This window comes from Gopherus evgoodei, chromosome 8, assembly GCF_007399415.2.
Source record: "Gopherus evgoodei ecotype Sinaloan lineage chromosome 8, rGopEvg1_v1.p, whole genome shotgun sequence".
Lineage (NCBI taxonomy): Eukaryota > Metazoa > Chordata > Testudines > Testudinidae > Gopherus > Gopherus evgoodei.
Genome location: NC_044329.1, coordinates 94999289 through 95026989, shown reverse-complemented (window position 1 = coordinate 95026989; position 27701 = coordinate 94999289). Strand labels below are relative to the sequence as shown.

Here is a 27701-nt window from a genome sequence, read left to right as displayed (position 1 = left end):
GGATAGGGAGTGGGGGGTGATAGGCACCTATATAAGAAAAAGTCCCCCAAAACGGGATAGTCCCTTTAAAAACGGGACATCTGGTCACTCTAATTAGAATGGATGCATGCTGCTTTTTTAGGGACCAGCAGTAAGGTGAGCCTCTTGAACACCAGAATCACTCTGAGACTCCCACAGATTCTCCACCGCTTCCTTCCACCCTGCCAAACACAGCTCAGACAAGTAAAGTCAGCTGAGGATCTGGATCAAGGCCCTTAAATTTTGAGTGCCTACTCACATTTTTCTCTAAGTTCCCCTGTGACTGAAACCCTGTTTCCAACTGCGTTTGTAAGGAAAAGGCAAAGCAAAATGCAAGGTCATTGTGCTGCCCTGTAACCTTTCAGCTCAAACTGGACGTTCTCACTCCTTTTTATTGCTTCTGAAGCTTTACAGCAGGTCAAAAAGTTAGGAATCCCTTTTACCATTCAAATCTTATTTGCCTTCAGCATGAATTGGAAGAAAATGAACGGGTAGTTTAAGGTTGAATTTGAAGGACAGCAAGTTCTTAACTCAAATTAAAAGCTTATTTTCTTTCTGAAGAAACCTCTAGAATATAAGGTTAATTTTCCTTTGACATGACTTCCTTGTTTTATTTCCTTTAACAGAACTCCTTTGTTTTGTATGTTTGATAATTGTTTCATTATGTAGTGCCACAGCATCCTCTATGACCCAAGAAAATATTCAGAAAAACCAGGAACTTGTCCTTTTAAACTCAGCTGTCCGTTTTTGCATATGGTTTAACAGTCAGGAGTTGTTTCAGAAAACTGTCTTTTTCACTGTCAAGCGTAGCACATTTTTCATGTTAGTTTCATTGGAGCTGGAAAGGAAATTACTGTGTGGTTTCTTTGAGGGGAGTGGGTAGAGGAGGGAACCTATTGGTTTGAAATCTCACTGCCATCTGGTGGTAGGAGACCATGTACTGTTAACCGATTTTTTTTCTGTCTTTTAACTTCTGGGCTTGATTAATCACAGGCAGGTTCAAATGCCCGGAACCAGGTTCAAACAGAGTTACCTCTCATACAGTATTCTTTCCCCAATTGCAAACAGCTCACAAAACATGTTTGTGCTTTAAAGCTTGCAATATGTCCTTCACTCATAGCATTGGGTAGGAAAGTAAGAGGCCAAATTTTCTGACATCAGTTCAGAAACAACCTTAATTGTTGGCTATATAATAATATAGTTTATGTTTTCTTATTAAAGTTGTAGCTCATTCATGAACCATTATAAAGTAGATTGCAACACAGTTTGTTTTTGTATAACACTATTCAGATAAAAATATTACAAGATCTTTCATAGCTGATTATGTACATTCATTTACTACACTCGTGTGTACGTAATTAGTGTTGAGTCAAATTCAGCTCTCGGTTACAAAATCTGGACTAACTCTGCTGAGCCTATGATTCACCCTGGAGTAACAGACAGCTGAATGTGGCACATCATCGCTAGATGAGATAGTTGCCAATTTTGGTCCAGATGAATTCCTGGAAGTTTCATCACATGATATAATCTTTAATTAAAAATTAATCTTTAATTCCTGGAGGCTCCAAGGCAATCCGGAGGGGTTGGCACCCCATAGGGCAGTGATACAGAGAGAATGGTTGGTCACAAGCGACACCCAGGTACACAATATGTTGTTTATAATTTTAGTGATGTTATAAAATCATAGGCCAGAAAGCAGAGATGGATCTTGAAATGGCATTTAAAGCAACCAGAGAGTCAGGGCAGATGGATAAATCTTCTGATAGTGGCAGAAGGAAGATAATGTGCAGGGACAAAAGGGGTGAACAATAAAGAATTAGTATCTGGAGGGCATGCAGAATGGCCTGGAATTTTGGAGGATCTTGAAAATTAATGGTTAGGTTTTATGTCAGAGTGAAGTTTTCTGAAGATGAGAATAAAAGGAATAATGAAGTTCCCCAGCACACAGCTATAGGCCCCCCCGTTCAGCAAAGAACTTGAGCACAAGCTTTCAGCTGAGGATCTCAGAGTGCTTTACTAATTAATGCAGCTGCACAATTCCCCTGTGTAGCAGGTGACTCCATTACCTTCATTTTGTGCATGAAGAAACTGAGGAAGCAGAGAGGTTTCGTGACTTAATATGGTAATTAATGTGTAAAGATTGATCCTTTTGTATTTTTCCTCCTCTGATAGGAAAAAACATTCCAATCATGTAAACTAACTGAGCACCATTTCCTTTTTAAAATTCAGTGCTGCTGGGTTACTTCACAAGAAAAAGTAAATAAAGCCAATACACCTCTACATATTTATTTTTTATTTTTTAACTCTTCCTACCTGCAAACAGTGGTGCAATATTACTAATCCAAAGCTAAAACCTTGTTTGCCACCTTGTGGCTGGAAAGAGAATGCATTGAACAAATGTTCTTTTTATGTAGCTGAACTTTCAATTTCATTTTATCCAAGATAAATTAAAAGTCCCATTCACAGCAGCCCATTCTATAGCCTTTTCCCCACTGCATAGGGATCATAAATGTTCCGGAAGGTATGAATATATCAAATATTCTCTACCAGCCAAGAGAAGATAACAAGACATTAAAAAAACATTGGAGTGGCATCCTGTTATGCCTATGTTTTAAAGTACATCTTACTATGAATGTAATTACTCCAACAGTTACTTACTCACACCCTTAGTTATATTCTAATGGTGCAGACAGAAAGTGGAGAGAAGTCTGAGACATTAAATAAATCCTTTAGGCAAAATGTGAGTGTAAGTGTAATGTAGCAGGGTACAATCCAGATTAATGAGTAGCTGTGCCACCCCTGCCCTGTAACCTGGGGTGCCCTGTACAATGCTTTGTGGCTCACAGCCTCCAGCACGTAAGTCACTCCCAGCTATGTCTCTGCGTGTGATGCAGCCAGCTAGCCACACTTGGTTCTTACCAGCCTTAAGGAACACCAGCCCCAACACATTCCCAGTCTTAAATTTCCCCCCAGAAACATGTCTTGTGCTGCCCAGCCCTCTCCTGGGCAGTGCAAATATACTGAGTCCGTTATTCCTTTAAGGGAATAATATGCACACGACTTGTTACCCCAAATGGAGTTACCCAGAAACTTCAACCTGAACAGACTGTTTGTTTTATCTAAAACAGTAAAACAAAATTATTAACTACAGAGAGAGATTTTAAGTGACTACAAATAATGAGGCATAAAAGTCAGAAATGGTTACCAGGAAAATAAAGAGAAGACATTTACCAATGCCCAAGTTAACAAACTGTGTTAGATTCAAGCAAAGTTTCTCACCACTTGCTTCAGCAGATTACTGATCAAACTCTCAGGTCAGGACCCCTTCCCCAGAGTTCCATGCCTGTTTCCTTTGTCTCTTCAGGAACAGTGAATGCGATAGGCAGGGAAAGAGAAAGAGGTGCCACGGGGTTTTTGTCCCTCCTTTTATAGTTTCAGTCTCCTCTTGAAAAACATTTCCAGTTGAGATCCAGGAGGCAAAGAGTCTATATGGAAAGATATTCACTCCTCTTTTTTTCCATCTGTCATCTCTTTTGCTTTGTTTTCATTCCTGCTTGATGATTCTGTTACGGCTTAAATGCAAATTAAGTAGAGCATACATTCCTTTGTTTAGGACAGACCTGTTTGCCAACTTCTGTTTGGGCAATCCTGTGGCATTTGGAACATGTGTTAATAACACCATACAGGGGAATCTTATAACTTCACATACAATGTTGTCACACGTATTTTATCAGGACAGTACTGACCAGCAAATTATGAGTTTTTGGATGATATATTGCAAAGCATACTTTGTACCAAGATTATTAAAATAGTGTGCAGGGTTTGAATGTAGTGGTGTATTCTTTTCCAGTAGGACAGAAACAGTTACTTTTTAGAGTTGCACTTAATCCAGCCTTCCCATTGGATATCCCTTTACCTTTTCAATCCACTGCTTTGCACTTTCTGTCTCCAAATGTAACCTGTTTAAAATGGCAGGCAAGTTTTTTGAATGAGAAGACTGAAAGGGACATTGTCAGCTTAAAAATCATACCATGTGCTAGAAAGTCATGTTTTTGTACTTATGTCACAAGTAACACCTCAAATTACACCTTAAGTGCACACCAGCAGGTCTACATGGACTAATTAATGCACAATCCATTAGTATGCTTTAGAAATCACACCCTAGTAGAGTAGCATTATCCAACCCGTGTAGACAAGCTGTTTTATATACGTCTATAAGGCTCAATTCTGCAAAGTGCCAAACACTCTGACCCTGATCTAGCAAAGCACTTAAGCACATGATTAACTTTAATTATGCGAGTAATCCCATTGACTTTAGTGGAACTATTCACATGTTTAAAATTATGCATGTTCATTAATTTAGTTCTGTTCCTGTTTACAGATACAATGCTATTGTCTCTCAACTCATCAGAAAGCAAAGGCAACAAACAATAGATGAGAAACTGATAGAAATTAGGAAAATGGAACAGGATAACAACCTGCTTTACCAAACTCCAGGTAAAGAATCAGTAACATACAATGTAATGTTTCTGATATGTGCACGTAGAACCTGATTTACTGTTCACTTACACTGGTGTAAATAGAATTAGCTCCATTTTATTTTAAACCCAATGTGAAATTTAAATCAGGCCTGAAGAGTGTTGGCATTATGGACCCAATCCTTCTTCTGTTAAGGGTAAAACTCCAGTTGACATTGATGGAGCAATATCAGGTTCCAGGGCCGCCCAGGAGGAGTGGGGAGGGGCAAGTGGGGCAATATGCCCTGGGCCCCGCAGGGGCCCCCACGAGAGTTTTTCGGGGCCCCTGGAGGGAGGTCCTTCACTCGCTCCGGGGGCCCTGGAAAACTCTCACCGGGCCCGGGCTCCTGGAGTTTCTTCCGCTCCGGGTCTTCAGCGGCAATTCGGTGGCGGGGGTCCTTCCACTCCAGGACCCGCCGCCAAAGTGCCTGGTTTTCGGTGGCAATCCTCTGGGCGTCCCTGTCAGGATCAAGGACAGAAATTGTGTCGATCAGTATATGCCCGGATTCAAATCTCCTACGCCTTTGTACTAGTTGCAGTTTTTATTCTCTGTTGACCAAAGCATAAATGGAACTTCCATATGAACTTCCACCCTTCAGTGAGACCTGACCAGGCACCTGATCCAAACCTCATTGAAGACAATGGGAATCTTTCCATTCACTTCAATGGATCAGACGCCAGATGAGAATCAAGTTTACAGGTCTGAGTCTCCTGACTTGCTCTAGTGAAAAGTAGGTGTAACTCCACTGAAGTGAATGACGTTTCACCTGTGTAAATGAGAGGAGAATCAGACTCTACATTTCTAGGATCAGGAATTAGGTCACATTTTCACTAGTAAAAGATACAGGGCAGACCCTTGATGAAATGGAGAGCTGAACCGTAGCTGTTACATGTGGGAGTCAACAGAGTCCTACTGACACAGTCTTTAATACCCTGAGTGTGGTGGTATGAATGACAGAAAGAACTAGTTCCTGTTCCAGGACAGAACAGTGCTTTGTCTTGAGCCTGAGTCCCAGTGTAAGATGTGGGAGAAACTCTACATTTGATAGGTTGGAGGTTTGGTTTTAATTTGATGGCAGTTGATTAAAGCAATTTGTGATGTTAGAAGTAGTCCCAGTTTAGATGGGATAGCGGTCAGAGTTCAGAGGACAGAGCTGCATGATAAATGTGATTTATCACATGATTCTGCCATTTTTTCACATAGGTATCATGTGATTTATACTATGTACAGTATCTGTATATCCCTAGGAGATATGGATCCAGAAATCAGGCAAATTAAGATCTGCTTTTTAAAAAAGAAAAATGTGACTGTGGCCTGTTTCGGAAAGGTTATTTGTACTTATCTGTTGTCTCCTTTCTCTTTATTAATCTGTTCTGCTGTGCATATTTCAAATCATCGATGTGCCTGGTCCAGTACCAAAAAGTCAAGCAGCAGATGAAAAGAGACCTCTCAGCAAAGAAGAAGAGCCATGGGAGAGTGAAGTGGACAATCTAGTAGCCTGGACTAACACTCTTTGTACCAAAGGATTAGAGGATTAAACTGTGAGATCACACATACAGACACAGAAATACTTTTTTCTTACCATTTATCAAAAAACTTCTGTACCGCTTTTATGAGGTGAATCCTCAGTTCTCACTCACTCCTTATTCAGGCAAATTCCTATCAGCTTCAACGAGAAGGTGAGTAAAAACTGAGCAGGCATCTCAGTTTCACCTGTGTAAACTAGATTATTTGCTGATACCTGTGCCACCACATTGTCTTCAGTGGATTTGCTGTGGAGTTACCAGTTGGATCTTATTACATCTCTCTGTTGGTGCTGCACAAGATAGAATAGACTCTGCAGTGCACTCTCTTAGTTGTGTTCACTCTAGAGGAGTAAAAAATGGGTTGATCATTACAGACAGAAGATCTGCTCTCTCTGTGTGTTTGGAATCAGATCTGTTAAGAAGAGACCATTTCTCCATAATCATTTTTATAGTCAAACCACACTTTAAGGTTCTGTCTTTAAGCACTCAAAAACCAGAAAATGGCAAACCTAATGTTGCTTTTGTAACCTTAACTCTGACCTTTCATGCTTATGGGATATGATGCAGCCTTTAATATACATGATCCCTGAACCAATGTTAGCTGAGAAAGGAGTGAATGTTGTACAGCTTCTGGGAAAGAACTTAATGTGTCTCTTAACACTAACTTTCTGGCTTATCAAAAGTGGCCTTATCTAGGTTATAAAGACAGCTCAGTTTAGGCCTACTGGTCTGGTGGCTAACAGTCTGGTAAATCACAGGTATGTGAAAAAAGAAGGGAAAGATTCATAAAGGAAGAAATAAGGCCTATGGCCTTAATCCATGCTACCTAGATGTCAAGACCCAATCAGGTTCTCTTATTTAGGTCAGCAGGGGATTTGCTGACTTAGGGACTACAGAGTCAGGCCAACAAAACCTTCTAGTTTTTGGTGGCGCTTACAAAAGTTGTAGATTGTAAGCTGCTTGAGCCGGGGACTGTCCTTTTGCTCTGTGTCTGTATGGTACTATGCCTAGTACTAGCCCTGACTGGGGCCTCTAGGGACTACTATCATTTAACTAATAATAGCGGTGCACTGTGTGTCATAGGGGAACCTAAAGCCAGAGAAGACTGGTAAGGAGCACAAATGATAGTTTGTGGTGGAATCCATTAGAAATGTCAGTTATTTGGTAAACTGAAAAATATTGAGAATCTAGTACAGCTTCTCCTCTGTACAATGAGGATAATAGACTTCCCTACCTCACAGGAGTGTTGTGAGGATAAACACATGAGATATTGTTAGATGCTCGGCTATTACAGTGAGGGTGGGGAGCTGTGATGAAGCAGATAGGCCCCACACTGGCAACGAAAGGGTTAATGAGAGCCTGGGAAGCCAATGAGCCCTATCCTACCATGCTGGCAGCAAATGTGAAGCATGAAGAGGGGAATTAAAAAGACGAGGCCTAGCTCCTTCAAATCTGCTTCTCCTGATGTGAGAAGCCTGGCTGCAGCCCAGAGACTGAGCTAGCTTGTCAGTCAAACAAGCCCCATTAGAAAGGATGACCAGACCCTGGCGGCAGATCAGCTGAAGTATGGACTGTTTGAAGACAAGCCCTGAACAGAAGGGAAGGTCCCACTGAACGTTCATCAGAAAACCCTGTTTTGAGTTGTGATTTCTTGTTCCTGATTTCTTTTGGACCTCAGCAGCCTGGAAGGGGTAGGTCTGAAGTGTGCCTTAGCTGGAAGGACAGCTGGCCTACAGTCAAAGACCTGTGGCTGGGTGAGTCATGCCCTGATGGGCCATGAGGGCACACCACAGAGGCCCGCCCAGTCAGAGGGGCACTTTAAGTGTCTAAGATAGATGGATAGTATACTCAACTGGGATGTAAATGACTTGGGATCTCTTCCTGGCTCTGCTGCTACCTATTGCATGCTGTGGACAATTCACCTCTTGGAGTCTTTGTTTCCTGTCCCATCCCTTGTTTGCCTTTTCTATTATGATTGCAAACTCTTTGGGGTGGGGTCTGTGTCTCTCCACGTGTTTGCACACTGCCTACCCCAAAGGGGCTCTGATCTCATTTGCAATCTCTAGAGATCTCTAAAAATGCAGGCATTTAAGTTAAAACTTAAAAGAAAATTATTGTATTGTTTCTAAGACAAAAAAGCACATGTTTGGAACTCCCCAATGACTTTCATAAACTATAGGCTTCGTTTAGAAGAGCTAACATTTCTGTTTAGTGCATTTTATAGCCTCTATTTACTTAGGAAGTTTCATGAGTTCTGAGATCACCCATCTTAAACAAGGAACATAGCTGTGGGAGGAACAAAGTTTCAAGCTGTGCAGAGCTACACATACACATCTGGAATGATTTATAAACTCTTTTGCCGAAAATAATATAAATATTTCCATACACTGCAGTCAAAGGACAAGGAATAGTCCTGGAAAAAAATTAGCCCCAGCAGACTTGCATTTGAGGAGAGGGGAAGGTCACTGTTGCCCTGATGTTGGCAATGTCCATTCAGACAACTCTGTACATGGCTTTAGAATGCAGAGGGTTACAGGACTGTGTGAAGCTGTAGTTAGAATTTCAGTTTGTGGATACACATCTTATTTTAATCCTGTCGAACATATGTGGAAAAATGATCTCGAGCAACAATTGCCTTCTATAATTTTCAGTCTAAATCTAGCCCCAATGTTTCCAGCATACAACGTGTCAGGGCTCTGCATTGCAAGTTTGAGAGGTCCCTTAAATTTTGGATCAGATTTTTATGAGCTTTTGTGCGTGACCTTTGCTTCGTATGCCAAATGTTGTGTGGGAGGTGTTCTCCCTACAATGCATGTCTGCGATGCTATGCGCTCATATCAAATCTATCTGTATTGCGGAGTAATGGGATACCCAATCAGTTGTGCATACAGAGAGAAACTTGCTAATTCATTGGTTTATCTGCATGCATTAGATACAGATCAGCCAATAATACTCTTTGGACCCAATTCTGATTATACATGCATTGGCTTTACACTGATATAATGCTAGAGGAATTACTTCAGATTTACACTGGTAGAAGTACAATCAGAATCGGGCTCTCTGGTTTTGCTTTTAGTTTTTTTTAACGCACAGTATCCTCTAGATGGCGCTATATTACTATGTAATACACAAACTGTTGCATCCTCTTCAGAGGGATCTGCATTTTAATATCTATTTTTAGTGACATCTTGGATGTTTCTGTCTTTAATTGTTTATAACTATAAGTCCTTAGCTATTTATTAGAAACAGTGTATCCTTTGGTGTGGGAGGATGTTTAATGCAGCATAGTGGAATGTCTCTGTGACAAAACTTCTGTTGTGCTTTATCATGGCAAGTAAAGAAAGTTGATCACATGCATGTCAGTTCCCTTATGCGTGCTCTCTCTTTTAGTAAAGTTTCACCCTGTAGGAGCATTGGATTCAAGAACACTGGCAAAAGCTGTATATAAAGGCAGCACTATATTTTCATGTAGGAGCTGTTAAATGTATACTGTGTATATATGTGCAACCACTAAAAAGTTGGGAGAGAAACCAGACATCATGGTGATGAGCATTATATAAAAGCATTGAGAGAAAATGCATGACTCCTGCTGCAACCACATTAAAGGGGTCATCAACAGGATAGTAAAAATACAGGGGAGGGACACATCCCTCCTCATTATCCTCAGTAGATACATCTATGACTTCAAGTATCAGGAGGTTGCTGTGTTAGTCTGTATCCACAAAAACAACAAAGAGTCTGGTGGCACCTTAAAGACTAACAGATTTATTTTGGCATAAGCTTTTGTGGGTAAAAAACCTCACTTCTTCAGATGCATGGAGCGAAAATTACATCTATGATTGTATCTCTACATAGAGTTTGTGTGCAAACTAGCCTGTACGGACCATCTACTGTCTTCAGGCCACAGTGTAATTCACACCACTGTCAATGGGGGTTACCCATACAGGCTGAGGGCAGTGCAATGACCTTATGCCTCCCGCGCTGCTATACTTTCCGTGGTTGCATGAGTGTTGTAGTCATGTCGATCACAGAAAGTATTAGAGAGACAAGGTGGGTGAGGTAATAATTGATCCAATAAAAGATATTACCACACCCACCTTTTCTCTCTAATACTTTCTGTGAGTCACACTGTGAGAACCTAACTTGCATCATGAATAATCCCATTGACATCAGTGAGGCTACTTGTGGAGTAAGGTACTACTCATTGTGAATAAAGGTATCATGGTGACACTTTACATTAAGGGCACATTCAAAATTAGTTTAGAAAGTCAATGAATGATTAACCTGCTAAATGTTCAATTGTTACAGAGTCCAACAAGTCAATAGATGGCTTATAACTATCCAGCACGTCTTACACTAGTGTGCTTATCTAGCCATGTACACAGTACTTACTACCTGTGTGTAACATTTATAACATCTAGTAATAACTTATTAAACTATTTATAAGCATACTACCCTTCATTTAAAGGATGAGCCGCACCACAACGTGGCCCTATGCTTGTACAAATCCAAATAATCTGCCTAGATCACCAAAAAGTTCTGAATCTGGTGGGAATTGTGCGTGCTGATCACTAGGGATTCTGGAGAGGGCTGGCTCCCTCCCTGTTTTCTTTCTCAGCAGTGCAGCTTAGCATCCAACAAACAGGCTGATCAAAGATACCCAGTGAGAAACAGCAAAACGGGCTTGACTAAAGGGTGAGAGAATAAAAGTTGAAGGTTCTCTTATCTTGAGCACACTGTAGGATATGTTAATAATTTAGAACAGCCAAGGACAAAAAGAGAGCACTTTAAAAATAGGCGAGATAAAGGTAGAAGTTTATAAATATTGTTTGCAATGCAGTTAAATCCAATAAATCTTTCATTTGACTCCAGATGAAACAAAAAAGAACAAATTCTTAGTGGGACCAATGCCAAGAGCAAAGTCTCTTATGCCCAACTTATAGTGCATAGTTTTAAAAAAAGAGTTCTAAAATCATAGGTTTGGGTTCTCTGCTGTGCTGCAGCTGATTTGTGCTACGCTGCTGGTGCAAAGTAGCCCTAAAGGCTGCATAGCTTGCCACAGGAGGAGCAACTTCTTGTACGGGGATCTTCTGGCAACACAATGGCTGCTAGACCAATCCTCCCTTCCAGCTACCTGTGCAGTGACTATGTCTATTCCCTAGGGAAAAGGGATGTGGCCAGGGCTTCCCTGTGCCCCAGTGATCTCCAGCAATTGTGTCAGCTCCATGGAGATGTCAGCAGCTAGCATATGTTAGAGCAGATTTTCAACCAGGGTCTGTATTAGCTCTTCTTTGGAGCAGACATCACACATCCCTTCTCACACAGACAAATCTGGGAATGCTGGGGACTGCCACTGGGTGGGGGACATCCCTATTAGTGCCTCTCCAAGGAGTGTTGCTGAGAGCCTATGCGAAAGCTTCCATAGGGCTTTCATGTGGCTCTCCCCAGCTCTGGAGAGGTGATCCATCACTTGGATGCAGGCCCTTTATTAGTTTCCTGGAGCTTGCATACCCTGCTCCCCTGCTATGATGATGAAGAAGAAATCCACATAGGGATCCTTACCCGTTCCCAAGTCCCTCTGTCATAGGAGGGGAAGATGAATGAGAGTCATTGCAATTGCTCTAAATCAGGGGTAGGCAACCTATGGCACGCGTGCCGAAGGCAGCACCTGAGCTGATTTTCAGTGGCACTACACTGCCCAGGTCCTGGCCACCGGTCCGGGGGGGGAGGGGGGCTCTGCATTTTAATTTAATTTTAAATGAAGCTTCTTAAACATTTTAAAAACCTTATTTACTTTACATACAGCAATAGTTTAGTTATATATTATAGACTTATAGAAAGAGACCATCTAAAAACGTTAAAATGTATTACTGGCACTTAGATTAGAGTGAATAAATGAAGACTCGGCACACCGCTTCTGAAAGGCTGCCGACCCCTGCTCTAAATGATTTAGCAATTTCAAATACAAGAACTATTCAAGTATATCACTCTGCAGTGTTTGTTATTTTTGAATACATCTAATATCCCAGTGTAATAGGTGAGTTAAGAGCAACGTTACAGCTTTTCCTTCCTTTTGTCTGTAAGTTCGTATACTGACACTAGAACTCTAACACTCACTTTTTAATACGTTGAGTTCAGAGGTTTCAACAGCCTGAACATATGCAGTTTTTTAGGGCTAATAAGGAAGGAATTGGTATCCCCCAAATATATGATCAGTCTTTCTTGGTTACAGATGGAATGGAATGGATTGGTTAAAAAAGGGGGTCATGGTTGGGCAGATGAACTTCATAGAGCCCAAGGCTTTGCAAAGCTTTCCAACTATTGCCTTATTTCTGTTGGGTTTTGTAGAACAACTCTGATGTTTTCTGAGTGTCTGCGAAGCAAGGACAGCTGGACTTTAAAATAATGGCACATTGATTCTTAAATTCCCAGGGACACATAAAAACCCCATTAATTTATCATGATTAAATGTGCAAGGAATAGCAAATGAATGATTGATCAGCCTCTTATTACTACGATAGCTGTCTATTGTTATTACGGCTGGTGGTTTGTTATATGGATTACTCCAATCAGGGACTGGGTTAAAACTCTCAGTAATGGCCCATAATCTACATACTATTTGTGGATGTCAGTGTACTGTTTCTGGTGGGTTAACTGCACAGGCATTACCTGTAAAGTTTAGCCTGGGTGCAGAGTAAACACACCCAAGTATTTTTTCTCCCCAGTAGCAGTTAGCCGTACTGCTAAAGACAGAAGGAGTAAGCACCCCCAGGAAGAGAAACAAATACTTCCTAATATGCCTATTAATTCAGCTCCCTAAACTCAGCAACTGCTGTGTGTCACATACAAAAGCTAGAAGGTTGCTTTTGCAGTCTTTGCAGTTAGTTCAATGGGATTATTCGTGTGAGTGCTATGCAACATGAGTAAGGTTCGCAGAGAAGTCACAGGCAGGCAGTCCTGTGCCGCACATGCATCAGGACTTGTCTCACATACATCCACATTGATTTTCTTCTTGCTTCCTCTGTCATCTCCTCTGAAACTGGGGATAGTTGGTTTTGACTGGGATTATGTGAGCCAGTGTCCTTCATTCCAATTCCTGCCACATACCCATTTTTGTAGCTCTTACTACAACTTGCCAAGGGCTGTCCATGGGCAGAGGGAGGTGCTGTCCCAGCTCAGAAGAACTTAGGCCCACTGGCAGCAAAACAATTCAAGCATACGTTTAGCAGTTAGTTAATGTTACAGTAAACCGTCTATTTTTGATATTACTGCACATGCTGCTAAGGCCTGACCAACCATAGTGCCTGTACCAACTTTCTCTTTTTTTTTTTTTGTGGGGGGGGAATGTGATGTTTGTGGATTAGCTTTGTTTCATAGGGCTTGTCTACATCACAAAGTTGCAGCGCTGGTGAGGGGGTTACAGCGCTGCAACTTAGGAGGTGTACACATCTGCAGGGCATCACCAGCGCTGCAACTCCCTGTTTGCAGCGCTGGCCGTACTCCCGTTTTGTCTCGGGTGTAGAGGATCCAGCGCTGGTGATCCAGCGCTGGTAATCAAGTGTAGACACTTACCAGCGCTTTTCTTGACCTCCGTGGAATAAGCAGGTATCCCAGCATACCTGAGGATACCTCTCTGGTAATCAAGCAGGTCTCCTTCCCCGCGGTTTGCTCCGGTGTTCTCCGAATCCCCCCCAAAGCGGGTCTCCCTCCCCGCAGTTTGCAGGGGGGTTCGGGGAATGCGAGAGCAAACCGCGGGGAAGCAGATCTCCTTCCCCGCGGTTTGCTCTCGCGTTCCCCGAACCCCCGTGCAAGCAGGTCTCCTTCCCCGCGGTGTGCTCTCGCGTTCCCCGAACCCCCCGTGCAAGCAGGTCTCCTTCCCCGCGGTTTGCTCTCGCGTTCCCCGAACCCCCGTGCAAGCAGGTCTCCTTCCCCGCGGTTTGCAGGGGGGTTCGGGGAACGCGAGAGCAAACCTCAGGGAAGGAGACCTGCTTGCACGGGGGTTCGGGGAACACTGGAGCAACCCGGGGAAGGAGACCTGCTTCTCCGCGGTTTGCTCTCGCGTTCCCCAAACCCCCCTTGAAGCCGCCCAACAGTGCTGCAGTGTGGCCACATCTAACACCACTTGCAGCGCTGTACTAATACAGCTGTAACAACCCGCGCTGCAAAATTGTAGATGTAGACATACCCTGACTGTATAGTAATGAACTGGTGCGGGAGGCTTATGCTGAGAAGGTGTGACTAACTTCAGTGACAGGGCAGTGCTGTTGGATTCACTGCAGAGAAATTTAAATCCCTGCTATGGAATGCTATGGAATGCATGATGGGCCCCAGAGAAAGAGGGGGAGTCATATACCAAGGGAGAGAAAAGCCAGACATCATTGATCACACCCAAATTCCCAACTAGCCAATCATTTATTTAAGTTGGTAATTATATTCATGTATGTGTCTCAGTATGAGTCAGACTGATTGATTAGCGATAGAAGATCCAATTACAGAATTCAACATTATCTGAGTTTCAAGTGACTAGATAGTGTTGGCAGGTAGAAAAACACATCTTATTTGAAGTATCTGAGAAGTACTCACATTTGTGACAACTTTTTCAAATTACTTCTGTCCATCAACTAATTCACCTCCAGAAATGAAGCCTGAATCACTCTCTCCAGGATTCATAGCCAACACTAATATGCCTCAAAAAGTCCAATTTTCCTAATGAAAATTCCAGTAGACACATTAGAATCCTTCAGCTGATCCTTTGATTTCTACTGGTCTTTTCTGGTTTCTTTTGCTTTCAGTTGAAAGTGAGTAGCCATAGGAAACGGAAGCCCTTAGACCAATTTCGTGCTTCTAAAACCTAACTACTACTTGGAAGCAGCTGACATTTTTTCAACTGGCATTTCTATTAGAGTTAAAATATTAAAATTAAGTGAACTTAGGTCCCCAGATAGTCTGACAGAGGTAAAACAGCTGCTGTATAACTTTATTATTAAATAATGAATTCAAGGACATATGAAATAACTAAATGAATGAATTAAATATTAAAAGTGAATTAAATAATAAATGTACATTTGTGTTTTAATTTACCAAAGAAGCATCATTTATTAAAGAAAAATTCCACAATAACTTTTCTTCCATAATAAGACTGAAAACACAGCCAATTAAATCTTTTAAATATTATTATAATTGCTAGCAGAGACTCATTTGATACTTTCAGAGCAGCACAATGATACTGGAGCAGTGCTGATCTAGTATTGCTGAATGGTAGAATATTTTTAACATGCGTTTGCATTAACATATAGTTTAAAAGCTACCGGTGGGCCAGATCTTCAGCAGCTGCAAGTCAATGGAGCTGTTGTTGATTCCAATGGATTGGTACCAGTTTACACTGAGGACCAGCCCAGTATTTTCAAGGTAAGTATTGTACGATCACTCTGATTAGCACAGTATCTGTTTATACAAACCTTCATATGGTCAGAAATAAATTATAGGCGACAGTCAACGGTAAAAGTCTTCGGTCAGGTAAGATTGGACCTATCTGTATGCTTAATGGGAGCCTCCTAGATCTCCCTCCCCAGTAGGGCCACTTGGGCGGAGGTAGCAAAAGAAGAAGTGTGCTTCAGTCCCTCAAAATGACAGAGAGGCAGCTGGGCCACATTTGAGTAAGAGATGTTACGACCTGGCACACCGGATAGCAGCACCAGCCAGGTTTGGTGCCCGAGGTCCACAGGGCGTGGAATGACTCACACACCCCAGCTAAGCATCACCACCACACCAGGTCTGAAGTGACCATCCAGGCTGAGAGCCCAGAAGTAGGATTGTGGTCGGGGATACCACGCCCACCTGCCAGAACTCAGGGAGGGGAGGGACCGAGAGCTCCCCCCCGGCTGCAGACAGGGCAGAGCTGTTGGGTCTAAACTTTTGGTGAACTTTGGGGAGCCAAAACACACCCAGACTAGCTGTCTCTGCATAATCCTTCCTGAACCCTTTTGAACAAAACACTGACCTGCAAACTACTCATGACACCCCCTTTCTCAAGTAGCCATTAGCCTTTATCTCTATGCATTTACTTGTTAACTTGCTTTTCCTGTAAAATCTTGATTGATTATGCATGACCATTATCTTTTGTTAATCACTTTGTTTACTTCTGTGTATAAATATTGATGCTCACCCCTAATAAAGGGGCCACACTTAATCTAAAGCTTTTAGAGCTAAGGATAGTGTGAGCCCGTTGATCAACGCATTGGTGTCTGGTCTCTGACAGAATTGTGTGCCCCATACCAACTCCGCACGAACTCAGGTGCTGGAGAGGTGAGTGAGGACTTGCTTTATTTACCTAACAGAGCCACCTCCTTCTCATGAGAAGGGCAGCAACTCCACAGGCCTGGGACCTTCCTAGCCCTTCATCCCAAGGGGGGCAGTGACCTCACAGGCCTGGGCATCTCTGTTCCCTCTCCTTCCCCATGGGGAGGGCAGTGATTCCACGGGCTTGGGGCCTCTCTGTTCACCCATCCTTTTCCTGGCCCCCTCAGCTCCTTGGGGGATGGCAGTGACTCCACAGACTTGGGCCCTCTTCCCCCTCCCCCACCAAATCTCTGTTCCTCTTAAACTCTTTCATCTCCACGGTAATTTTTTGGAAGGGTGGGGGCCTCAGGTTCCAATTTTGTCCCCGATTCCCAGAAGGCTGCAGAACAGCAAGTAAAAATTCCTACCGAACTCCCATGAGAGCATTAGGCAGGCAGGCTGGCTGCTATACCTGCCAGTGCACCAAATCCCTTAAAGAGGTGTGTGTGTCCTTCTGGCCAGGAACTCTGGGGCGCCTTCCAGCCAGCCAGTACACATGAAATAGCCAAGCAACTTGTGCTAATTGGGGACATGCTAGTCTCCTTTTCAGAGCTGCCATAACAGTTAAAAAGGCAGCTCCCCTCCCCCGACCTGAGCCATTCTACGCTGCACCAGCAGGATGGCTCTTGGCCTGTATGCTTGGGTGGTACAGAAGTATTCTGCTCCCTTCCACCGCTCCCAGCTGGAAGGGTAGGATTTTGACTTAATATTTTTCATTAAAATTCATTTGCACTTTGATCCAAATGATCTACAGGTGCCTCTGTGGGAGGACTGGATTTCTATAATTGCCATTATCAGAGGCAGCCTTAAAACAAGAGACAAAAGGAAAAACAAAAGGAAGAAAAGGAAAGGAAAGCAAGTAAATGAGGCATTTCCGTGCCACTTCTTAAAAATGTGATTCAACAAGTAATGAAGCCCAGCTGCTTTCTTTGAAGTGTCAGGGCAGGGAGGAGGCTAGTTTGAAGGAGGGGAGCTGAAGAGCTTAGGCAAACTGAGCCAAGGTTATTATTAAATGATTAACTTTTCACAAGAGGAAGAATGTCTATCTACAACAGCTAGAATGGCTGCAGGATAAAAGGAGCTGAAACCTTCAACAAGCAGGAGGAAATGGAGACAGGCCCTGCCACTCAGTGCAGGGGAGAGCAGAGGTAGCTGGAATCATTTTCGATTTTTGAAGGATAACTCCAAGTTCAAATCTCACTTCTGCCAATTTATTCCAAAGGATTTGCATGACTGACCATGGACAAGTGCACTTTGAAGAGGTCAATCATTAAAATACCTGCAGAAGAACAAACAGGTCTAGACTTGTGTGTGACTTTCACACAGAACAAAAAAACACACACACAGAAATGTACACACCAAACAACCACAGCAGGGAAAAAAATACAGTGCAGGATCTTGGAGCAAATTCTGCTCTCATGTACTTCAGATTTACACTTCGGAGAGTGAGAGCCATTCTCGATTAATAGAAAACTGGACAGGATCCTGACTTCAAGGAAAAGTGTTTTTAGATTCTTCACAAAGTTGCACCATTTTTATGCCTGTGTAATTCCAGTGAAATCAATGGGAGTTTGTCTGAATAAGGATCTTGCAAAACTGAGTAAAGACAACACGAATTAGAGAAGGTTCATGAAGACTTTGAAATGATGCAATGAAGACACCCAATTGGCAGGCTCAGAGACAGACAGCTCAGAAGTTGTAGGACACACATGAGTTTCTACCATTAATAAAGTCTAATAAAGTAATACGTTTTCACAGGACAGACTAGAATGAGAGGCTGGTGCAAAGTAAATAATGACTAAATATTAGCCCTTTCTGATGTTACATTGCCAGACATGAGTAGTTTTTATACCATGTTGCTCAGCATTCTTACTTCTGCCAAAGAATAACAAAGAAAACTAATGAATATAGAACAGTAAGATGATGCAGAATGACTTAACCAGCATGTTACTCCCTTTACTCGGTTTGTCAGGGAGAACACATTAGGATTCTTTAGCTAACATTGTCAAATACTTGTTGAAGTCATTATTTGCAGTTGCTCTGGGGCTGCACTCCAACTCCTCACACTTCTGCAAGTCCTCGTCAAGGCAGTACAGGAAATCAGAAGTAATTCCAGGGGAATTACAATGGGATAAAACTGGTGTGAGAGGGGAACCAGGCCCTCCATCTCTCTCACCTGTCAGATCAGATCTTACAGAGAAAGAGCCCCTGTCTGCTCAAGAGAAGATTTTAAAGACCTTGTGGCACTCAATGCTGGCAAAAATAAATGGAAGAAATACAGCAACCCTGAGGTATATGTTCAGGGTTTGACTGAGCAGCCACTTGCTTAAGTGCTTATATCTGCCCTATATTACTGTCATATCTAAGCACTTCACAGTCTTTAACATATTTATCCTCACAACATCCCTGTGAGGTAAGACAATACAGTTATCTTTATTTTGTAGATGGGGAACTGAGGCACAGAGTGACTAATGGTACAATTTTCAAAAGAGCCTAAATAACTTAGGCACCAAAGTCTCATTGTCAAAAATGACTTTCATTGCCACTATGGCTCTGTCTACTCTAGATAGCTTACAGTGATAAAGCTGTACTGATGTAAGTGCTAGTGTAGACATAGCCTTCGGCTATCACGTGCTAAGTCATTTTAGAAAATGGGACTTAGGCAATTATTACCCTAAATGTCTTGCCCAAGGTCACACAAGAAGTTTTGGTGGAGAAGGGAATCGCATCTCAATTTCCCAAGTCACAGGCTAGCAACCTAACCAATGTACCACCCTTCCTCTGTTAACCCCACTTCAACAGAGATTTCTAGATTGAGACTTTTAAAACTATATAAGGAAGTTGGCAAGCCTTAGGCCCAGTCTACAGTAAAGTCTCTTGCACCAATGTACTTACATCAATTAAGTTAACAACAGTGCCAATTTGTCTATTGTAACCAGCCTTCCTGCCCACTTCACACATTGCATTTGGCAACAAAGACTTCAGCTGGAATGAGCTGTTGTATGTTATTTATCATGTAACAATTTACTAAGCATCCATAACCCTGGTCTCTGAACACATTACATACGCTTCATAAAGCCACCCAGTTGCCACCCTTATCAAACACCAAACACTCACAACCACCAGATAGAGAACTGGCCAGCATCTGAGCCTAAAATCAAATATCTGGCCTAAAAGATGATCCCTTCACATAGCGCTCATGTGTCAGCTTCTTATGTTTGTAGCCTGAAATGCACAAGAAAAGCATGTTCGGGCACAGCTGGTCTAGAACAAGCTCATTGTTCTTCTGTACAAACTCTTTAATATTCCTGTATCAAGGTGAGTTTTACCTGGATTGGTTTTCCTTTTATGTTCCCACAGACAACTTCTTCGTCTCCTGCAAAACCCTCCTTTATACTCATTTCTGTTAGGAATATTTCCTATTTTCTCTCCCTCCCCATTAATCTTTCCACATACCCGCTTTCCATTATCCATTCCACAACCTATCACTCATCTTGTCTTGAGTTTGTTCAGTTTGTTAGATTGTAAGCACCTCAGGGCAGAGGACATGCCTTGCTCCATGTTTGTAAAGCACTGTGTACATTTCTGAAGCTATATAAGTAATTTGTCACAATAATTTTCATGATAGTCACATTTTTTTGGAATTTGGTGCCTCCATCATGAAACAGAGGGAAAGCCTGAGCTAGAGTCAATCTGCATTTTTGCTGAAATGCTACATGCTGGGGTTTGCTTGTCTCCTATTCCTGCACACATGGACAATGTATATGTTAAAATGTCTGTCATACAATTGTATCACAAAATAATTTTAAATCTGATGTAAAACATAGACTTTTACAATCATGAAACATACTGGAGATATTGACAAAAGTCAAGAGGGGGAAAAAACCCTCTAGAAAGGGGCAACCCTGGCCTGATTCTCCTCTCACTTACATAGGAGAAATCAGGAGTCAATGGAGTTACAATAGTGTAAAGCTGATGTGGGGAGCCAGGCCCTTCATCTCTCACCTTTTCAGATCAGGCCTTAGAAAGTGAAATCCTGCCTGCTCTGGGAGTGCAGTAAAGACCTCATGGCACTTTTCTTAAGAGAGACAGTTTGTTCCAATGTCCCTGGACAAAAGTTGCCTTTCCCACTGCTAATCAATTTCTGTGCCAATTGGCTCCTGTCCTGCAACCTAGAGATAGAAGCATGTCAGTGGACTTGTGTGCATCTAGTTTGTGGAGCACTTCAAGACCTGTCAATATGAAAGGTTCTATACACATGTACAAACAGAGCTTCAGTATCAAGTGTGAAGCAGTGGATGGGGGCTAAAAGGCAAAAGACCAAAAAACTGCCTTTCCAGGTAGGACAAAAATAGGCCAAGGTGGTCACTGAGAGGGAATTTTTGTGTAGAGAGATATACACCTATCTCAGAGCTGGAAGGGATCCTGAAAGGTCATTGAGTCCTGCCCCCACTAATAGGGCCAAGTACTGATTTTTTGCCCTAGATCCCTAAGTGGCTCTCTCAAGGATTGAGCTTACAGCCCTGGGTTTAAGCAGGCTAATGCTCAAACCACTAAGCTATCCCTCCTCCCCTTTAGAAGGAAGTTGTTCCACAAAGAATGATAGGCAAGTTAAGATTTACAAATGTCACCAGAGATGTGGCGAAACAAGCTAAGAGAAAACCACAGCTAGCTGAATAGAAAAGCAGAACTTTGCTTCAGAGACCTGAGAACAGATCCAACTCTCATAGAAGTGCGTGGAAAGATTCCCGTTGACTTCAGTGAGAGCTAAATTGGGTTTTATGTATAAAGAGGTTTTGTTTATTAAAGAGACATAGGAATTAAAAATAATTCATCTTTTAAAAACACAATTTGTAACACGGACAAGGAAGATTATCACAGACTATTAAAACGCAGAATTTTTCAAATCTAGTTTACTCTTTTTTTGTGTTGTTTTCTGCGTTTCTTAGGCTTGAACAATGAAACTAAACTTGTCAGTATCACTTTTTAGTAGTCAGGTTTTGGTTAATTTCACTGTAAGCTGCTTATGAACAGCCAGGGGACATTTGTGTGTATGTGTGTGTTAAACTCTCCTGAAATGATTAAAAAAAACAAAAACTTGGAAGCATTTCTGCTAGTCACAGGTTATATAAAAGGTTATTCATACAAAGCCTAAATTCAAGGCCAAAGATGACCTGAGAGCATTCTCTTTGAAGTGTGTTAAAGGATCTAATCTGTGATTAACCTGGAAGGAAAAGAAAAAAAAAACACTTCTGAAATCATTAGAGTAAGTTAATGGAACTTGGAAAGACTAAAGCCCATGATGTTAATCTGGTGGTTGTAAAGCTCTCCCTGGAGCACTTCAAGGTTAACATGCTCCAAAATAATTTTCAAAGTTTACGTTTTTTGTTTTCGAGATCTGGCATAGCACTTTAATTAGTCCCCATGATGTAAGCCATACAATTAGACATAATGTAACAATCTGTACTGATGCCAGCAGTATTTTCCTCTCATCCCGTGGTGTTTTAAATAAGAGTTTATGATAACTGCAAAAGAGAGAATGTCAACAAGCCACCACAGGACTTTTCTCTTTTGCAGGTTGTGCTGTGAATACAGGGACGCCAGTCTGAAGGTAAACTAGCAAGCCTTTCTTGATCCATCTCCTCTACCCCACACCTAGTTTAGAGTGGTATTTGCTACTATAGCCCTGAGTTGTGTCTTTGCGATATGTTTTACTGTCAATATATTTAGGGAAAATGCAGATTATGAGGCAGAAAAGCTTTATGTCTATACAAGTTTGCAGATTTACATTGCTCATGCTTGTCAAGCCTGCCATGCCTTCAGCTCATTGGATATGGATTATCTAGATTTAATCAAGCAGGATTTTTACCTGTCAACTGCTAAAACTGCCAGACAGATTTAAGAATCTCAAATCCTGGGGTACTGAAAATCTTCCATTTGAGTCTTCTGCAAGGTAATCGTGCTGTACCCCGGGCTGGTGTTACACTCAACCATCCAGTACATGAGCAAGTCAGAGGAGCTGCCAAGCATAGTATGCCTTTTGGATTCATTGTTTTCAACACAGTGCTAATTCACTGATTTGGAGCATCTTTGGTATGAACAATCCTTGCAGCTTCATTGCCAGATACATCAGTGTAATTACCGCAACACTTAACATACAACTTTTCATCTTCAGACCACATTACAAACATTAACACAGAGATTTATAGATACCAAGGCCAGAAGGGACCATCATGATCATCTATTCCAACCTCTTGTATAATACAGGCCATTATTATCCTCATTCCATCTCTGTGGAGCAGGTAGGTATTACCACACCATCTCCTTGCTAATACTGATTATTCTTCTGAACGGAGATGAATACAGAGAACTATTCTGAATGTTGTCTTTAGCGTCAGAGTATGTGGTTTCTCCATTCAGTTCACTGGGACCGTCTGTTCCAAAAAGGCAGTCCTTTGCCACAATCTTGTAAAGTATGACTTGTATTATAAAGAACACTTAGAATTATCTCGCACTTTTTATCCGTCGATCTGAAAATGCTTCAGAGCTGAGTGAGCTTTTTTTAAGCCCAATTTTACAGATAGGAATACTGAGACTCAGTGATTTTTCTAAGGCCACACAGCAAAGTAATAGGGGAACCAAGTGTGCTGTATCTCAGTCCAGTGCCCTATCCACTGAATCACACTTCTTCCTGATAGTGCTAGTATATTTTATAGGGGAATGTCGTATGATCTTCCTTTAAAGGAGCATCCACATACACACATAGTGTACGTCCTGATTGCCACAGTTCTGTGCAGCTGCAGCAGGCCATCAAGGGCACCCACTCTAAGGCGTCTGGCTCCCCTGGCTTCACATCTCTTGAGTGGAGAGTATTTTCCTCTCATCTCTGGGTGCGTAAAATAAGAGCTTATGATAATAGCAACTGAGAGAATGTAAACATGTAACCTCAGGACTTTTCTCTTTTGCAGGTTGTGCTGTTAATATTGGGACTCCAGTCTAAAGGCAAACTAGGAAGCTTCCCTTGGGCAGACTCCACCCCTCATCTTAGAGTGGCATTTGGGCATCTCTCTCTGACTGAGGTATTTCCAGGCTGCACAGTTCCCTGCCTTCACTGTGTATTTGCCAGCACAGGCAGGTTGCCGAAGGGCATCTGCTTGCTTTCTCTTCAGAACTGGTTAAGGGGTGTAGTTGCTGTAGTTACAAGGTACCACAAAGGTTTCCTAGGAAAGCCTGCTTTATTCTTAAGGTAGCTTCAAAGGGTTGATAACAAAGGAAGTGCATTAGCATCCCCCGTCCTTAGTAGACAAGGTACATACAATGCCACAGTAACACATACACAATTGCATTTTTAATATAGTGCACCCCAAAGGCGTTAACCTTAACTCAATAAATTTATTGAATTAAGCTAAACCTTAACTTAATTCCATAAGGTTTGTTCAGGATATTGAAAGTCTGTTGCATGGATAATTTTTTGGGGTGATCTTTAAAAGCATGGAGATCGGCATGTGAGGGACTAAACAAGGCAGGGGCAGTGGAAGAAAAAAAGGGGGAAAACTGTGAATTAAAAGTAAAATCCTAGTTTTCAAAATTACGGGCATATCTGAATAAGAGTCATAATTTGTAAACTATTTTGGCCCATGTTATACAGGAAATCAGACTAGATGATTGTGATGGTCCCTTCTGGCCTTGTAATCTGCATTCTGGCAATGAAGTTACTAGCTCTTACATTAGCCAAGAATTTTCATGCGTAGGCCATTACACTGTTAGTTCATGGTAACAGTATATTTACTAACTTATTGTTTTAAATGTACTAAGATTTTAGAACACATATTTGAGGGTAGCTTGACATGGGTGTTTATATCGTTCTGTAAAACCAAACTAATTTTGATTAATGTACACAATATAGCACATCTAAAATCAGTTCCTGCAGCTAATAAAATACAAGGCTTATCAGACTAGATTCTTCCATCCATATTCACCGTGAGTGGTACCTCATTCCATGACTAGTTCCTTACTCAATCTCAATGGGAGTAAAGGTAGCAGAATCAAGCCCATCATTTCCCCGCTACTACAGGACATTTTTCTTACAATTATAATGCCAGAAAGATCTTTGAAATATTTTAAAATGTTTTTGTTAGTTTTTAAAGCATGTATTGACAATCCATTGCAGAACATCGGTGGGTGGTTTACATTTGCATGAGAAGGATTATTCTTGAAAGCTGAAAAATGACTTTGTTTCCTTTCCAAAGAAAATACAGGCAAATAAATTCAAGTTAAAACATGCATATTTACCTCCTCTGCACGCCTGACACCAAAAGTCACGGATTACAGTTGTGTTGTAGCAGAAAGGTTCAAATTAGGGAGGTGCATTAGCTGCAAAATTCAGACTCAGATTTAGCTATTGAAATGCACTGTTTCCCCTAGTTTGGGGGATGTTTGTATCGGGGGAAGGCATAAGGGCCAATCAAAGACTTGGATCCAGGTTTGGTTTTGGAACTACTTAAAATTCCAGGGGTATCTAGGCCAAGAGATTTTGACTCGTCTCATTGCTGGTGTATAACTGATTGTGAATAATGTATATGCAGTAGATAATTCATGCTCCAGCTAGAACAGCGGTTCTCAAACTGTGTGTTGGGACCCCAAAGTGGGTCACAACCCCATTTTAATGAAGTTGCCAGGGCTGGCTGGTATTAGACTTGTTGCGGCCCGGGGCCGAAGCCAGAGCCCCACTGCCCAGGACTGATGCCTAAGCGTGAGCCACACCGCCTGAGGGCTTCAGCCCTGGGCTCAGGTTATAGGCCCAAAGCTATGGCTTCGCTCCCCTTTTCCCCTGCCTAGGGCAGTAGAGCTTGGGCTTGGGCTCCCCTGCACAGGGAGGCAGGGCTCAGGCTTCATCTCCAGGGGTCATGTAGTAATTTTCATTGTCAAACGGGGTCGCAGTGCAATGAAGTTTGAGAATCCTTGAGCTAGAAGTTTGACTTGGCTTCATCAGAAATTTTGTACTGGATATCAAGCAAGCTTGTAGCGTACTGTGGTCAACACAGCCAGGTATGCCACAGAAATCACAGTGTTGGTTCCCATTACCTGCCTCTAGTCACTAGTTGCTAATGTCAGGAGAATATATGCCTTCCAGGGGGGACTTAAACTCAGTGTGTGCCTTGGTTCTTGAGACTGTTTGTGCCACTATCCATGGCAGTGCTTGTGTTGCTGTTCAGAAATTGCGGCTGCTGATGTGACCTGTGGAGGAGAAAGCAATATTGTCTCATCTGTTCCTTCACATGGATGTATAGCTGGGTTACTCAGCACTGGGTTGGAGACACTGTGGAAATCTCTATGAACTGTAAATTGCAACTTTTCTTTTTTCATTTGACTCTTGCTTCTTTTTCTTGCCCTGAGCACATTTACTGAATGACTTTAGTGCGATTCTCATTTTATGGACTGAGAAGTTATTCTGGGTGCCAGGAGAAGACAAACATGAAGTTTAGATGAACAGTGTTTTGTTTAACTGAAATAAACTGTTCAGTCATTTGTAACTGATCAGCTGGGATTATTTGGAATGGATTTCAGCTACTCCCTTTGGCCTTGTCTGCCCTGGGGAAACTTAGAAAACAAATCTGACTATATTAAACTTATCGTGTGGCGATCATATGCTTACATGTTAATAGAGAGAGACTAAACAATATCCCTTTGTTCCTTCCTTAGGGCCAGATTTTGAGAACATATTCATGCTGAGTAGTTGCTGACTCCATGAATACTCCCATTGAAAACAACAGGACTACTGGTGCCGTAAAATGCTATTCAATATTAGTAAAGGAAGCCGAAATCTAGTCCTTTATGTTTTAGAGAAAGCACTATAGGGGAACTTTGAGACTACATAGCTACAGGCATTAGAACTCCTGCAGGCCTTGTCTGTTGAAAATGATCTCAAGCATTCAGGGGCAACTCTAGGCACCAGCAAAGCAAGCAGGTGATTGGGGCAGCCCATTTGCAGGGGTGGCAGCTGGCAGGGATCCAGCTGGGAGCTGAGAACCAACAGGGGGCCCTGGGAGCTGTAGTTCCTTGGTTAGCTCCCTGCCTACAGAGCCAGCCCTGGAGCAGGGAAAGAACTACATTTCCCAGCATTCCCTTGGCTGCTATCAACAGGAAAGGGAGGTGGAGGGCGTAAGGTAGCTGAAGCCTCATGCTGGAGAGCTCCTTGCTAGAGTGGGGTGGCACTGTGAATGGGGGACAAGTGTGCCCAAGGAGTAGAAGGCTTTGGCCCAGATATCCCCTTCAGAAGACATCCCCAGACTGGAGTAGGGATACTGGTGGGACCTCACCTTGCAGCCCCCAAAGAAGGAATTGGGTGGACTCAATGGACAGTGCCCCTCTCTATCTGAAACCTAGCAAGGGAGGTATGTGGATCCCACTAGAATTTAAAATGAAAAGTAAGGGAGGGGAGGCTCTACTGGACCTGGGCAACTTCAGATACAGTACCAGGCATGTAGGAAGATGTCCACTTCTGAGCCATGGAAGCAGAAATTTACTTTTCCTTTCCAGATTTAGCTAATATTCAGAAAGAGAATCTAGCACCTGCCTTCCAGTTTTGAACACCTCAAAATTCAGGAGTACTCAAGCTCAGTTTGGGCAGCTGTTACGTCATTTCTCCCAGATCAAATATACTGATCCACTGTAACTTGCTGTAGAAAAAGTAGGATAAAATTGAGCAAGAAATGCTTCCCAGTGGTTTTTAGGACTGGAATTGCTATTGTCAACAGCCATTGCCTTTTTTTTTTTAAGTTTTATTTGTTTAAAAGGAAGACAGTGATATTGCATTGTCAAATTCCCCATAGAAAAAAAGAGTGGAACAAAAGAATAATAAAGGGACCTCAACTTTTCCTCATTTATGTAGGACAGTCTTATAATATGCGTCCAGATATCCTCCAATCACACAAGCTGAAAATTGTTCCACTTTACTGCGGTTCTGTAACCATATGGGAACCAATCCTTTCTGTGTTCTGTGCACATCCAAAATTCCTGCTGAATGACCTGCCCTTGGATCAAGTTACAAGTGACCCAGGGCTGGGGAGGAAGGAGGGTGCAGATGGTGTGGGGGGAGAGCCCAGGGCTGGGGCGGCAGAGGGTGGGGGGGCACTGGTGGGGGGGAATAGAGGAGCCCAGAGCTGGGGCAGCACGGGGTGTGGGGGGGGAGCCCAGGGCTGGGGTGGCAGAGGGTGCGGGGGGGGAGCTCAGGGCTGGGACGGCAGGGGGGTGCAGGTGGGGGGAGGCCCAGAGCTGGGGCAGCAGGGAATGCAGGTTGGT

General features: G+C 42.5%; 1 protein-coding gene across 3 annotated transcripts in view; it reads left to right on the top strand.

The window, feature by feature from the left end:
- UBE2U (ubiquitin conjugating enzyme E2 U) overlaps positions 1 to 23446 on the top strand; it is a 36938-nt gene extending 13492 nt beyond the window's left edge. For 2 of the 3 annotated variants that reach the window (XM_030573807.1, XM_030573805.1), the window contains exons 9-10: positions 4400 to 4515; positions 5950 to 9802. In XM_030573807.1, the coding sequence (XP_030429667.1) occupies positions 4400 to 4515; positions 5950 to 6074 (241 nt within the window). In that variant the 3' untranslated portion in view covers positions 6075 to 9802. Of the gene's footprint in view, positions 1 to 4399; positions 4516 to 5949; positions 9803 to 23368 lie in introns of those variants that run through there. The other variant, XR_004001741.1, reaches the window with a different exon arrangement.
- Positions 23447 to 27701: the final 4255 nt, after the last annotated feature.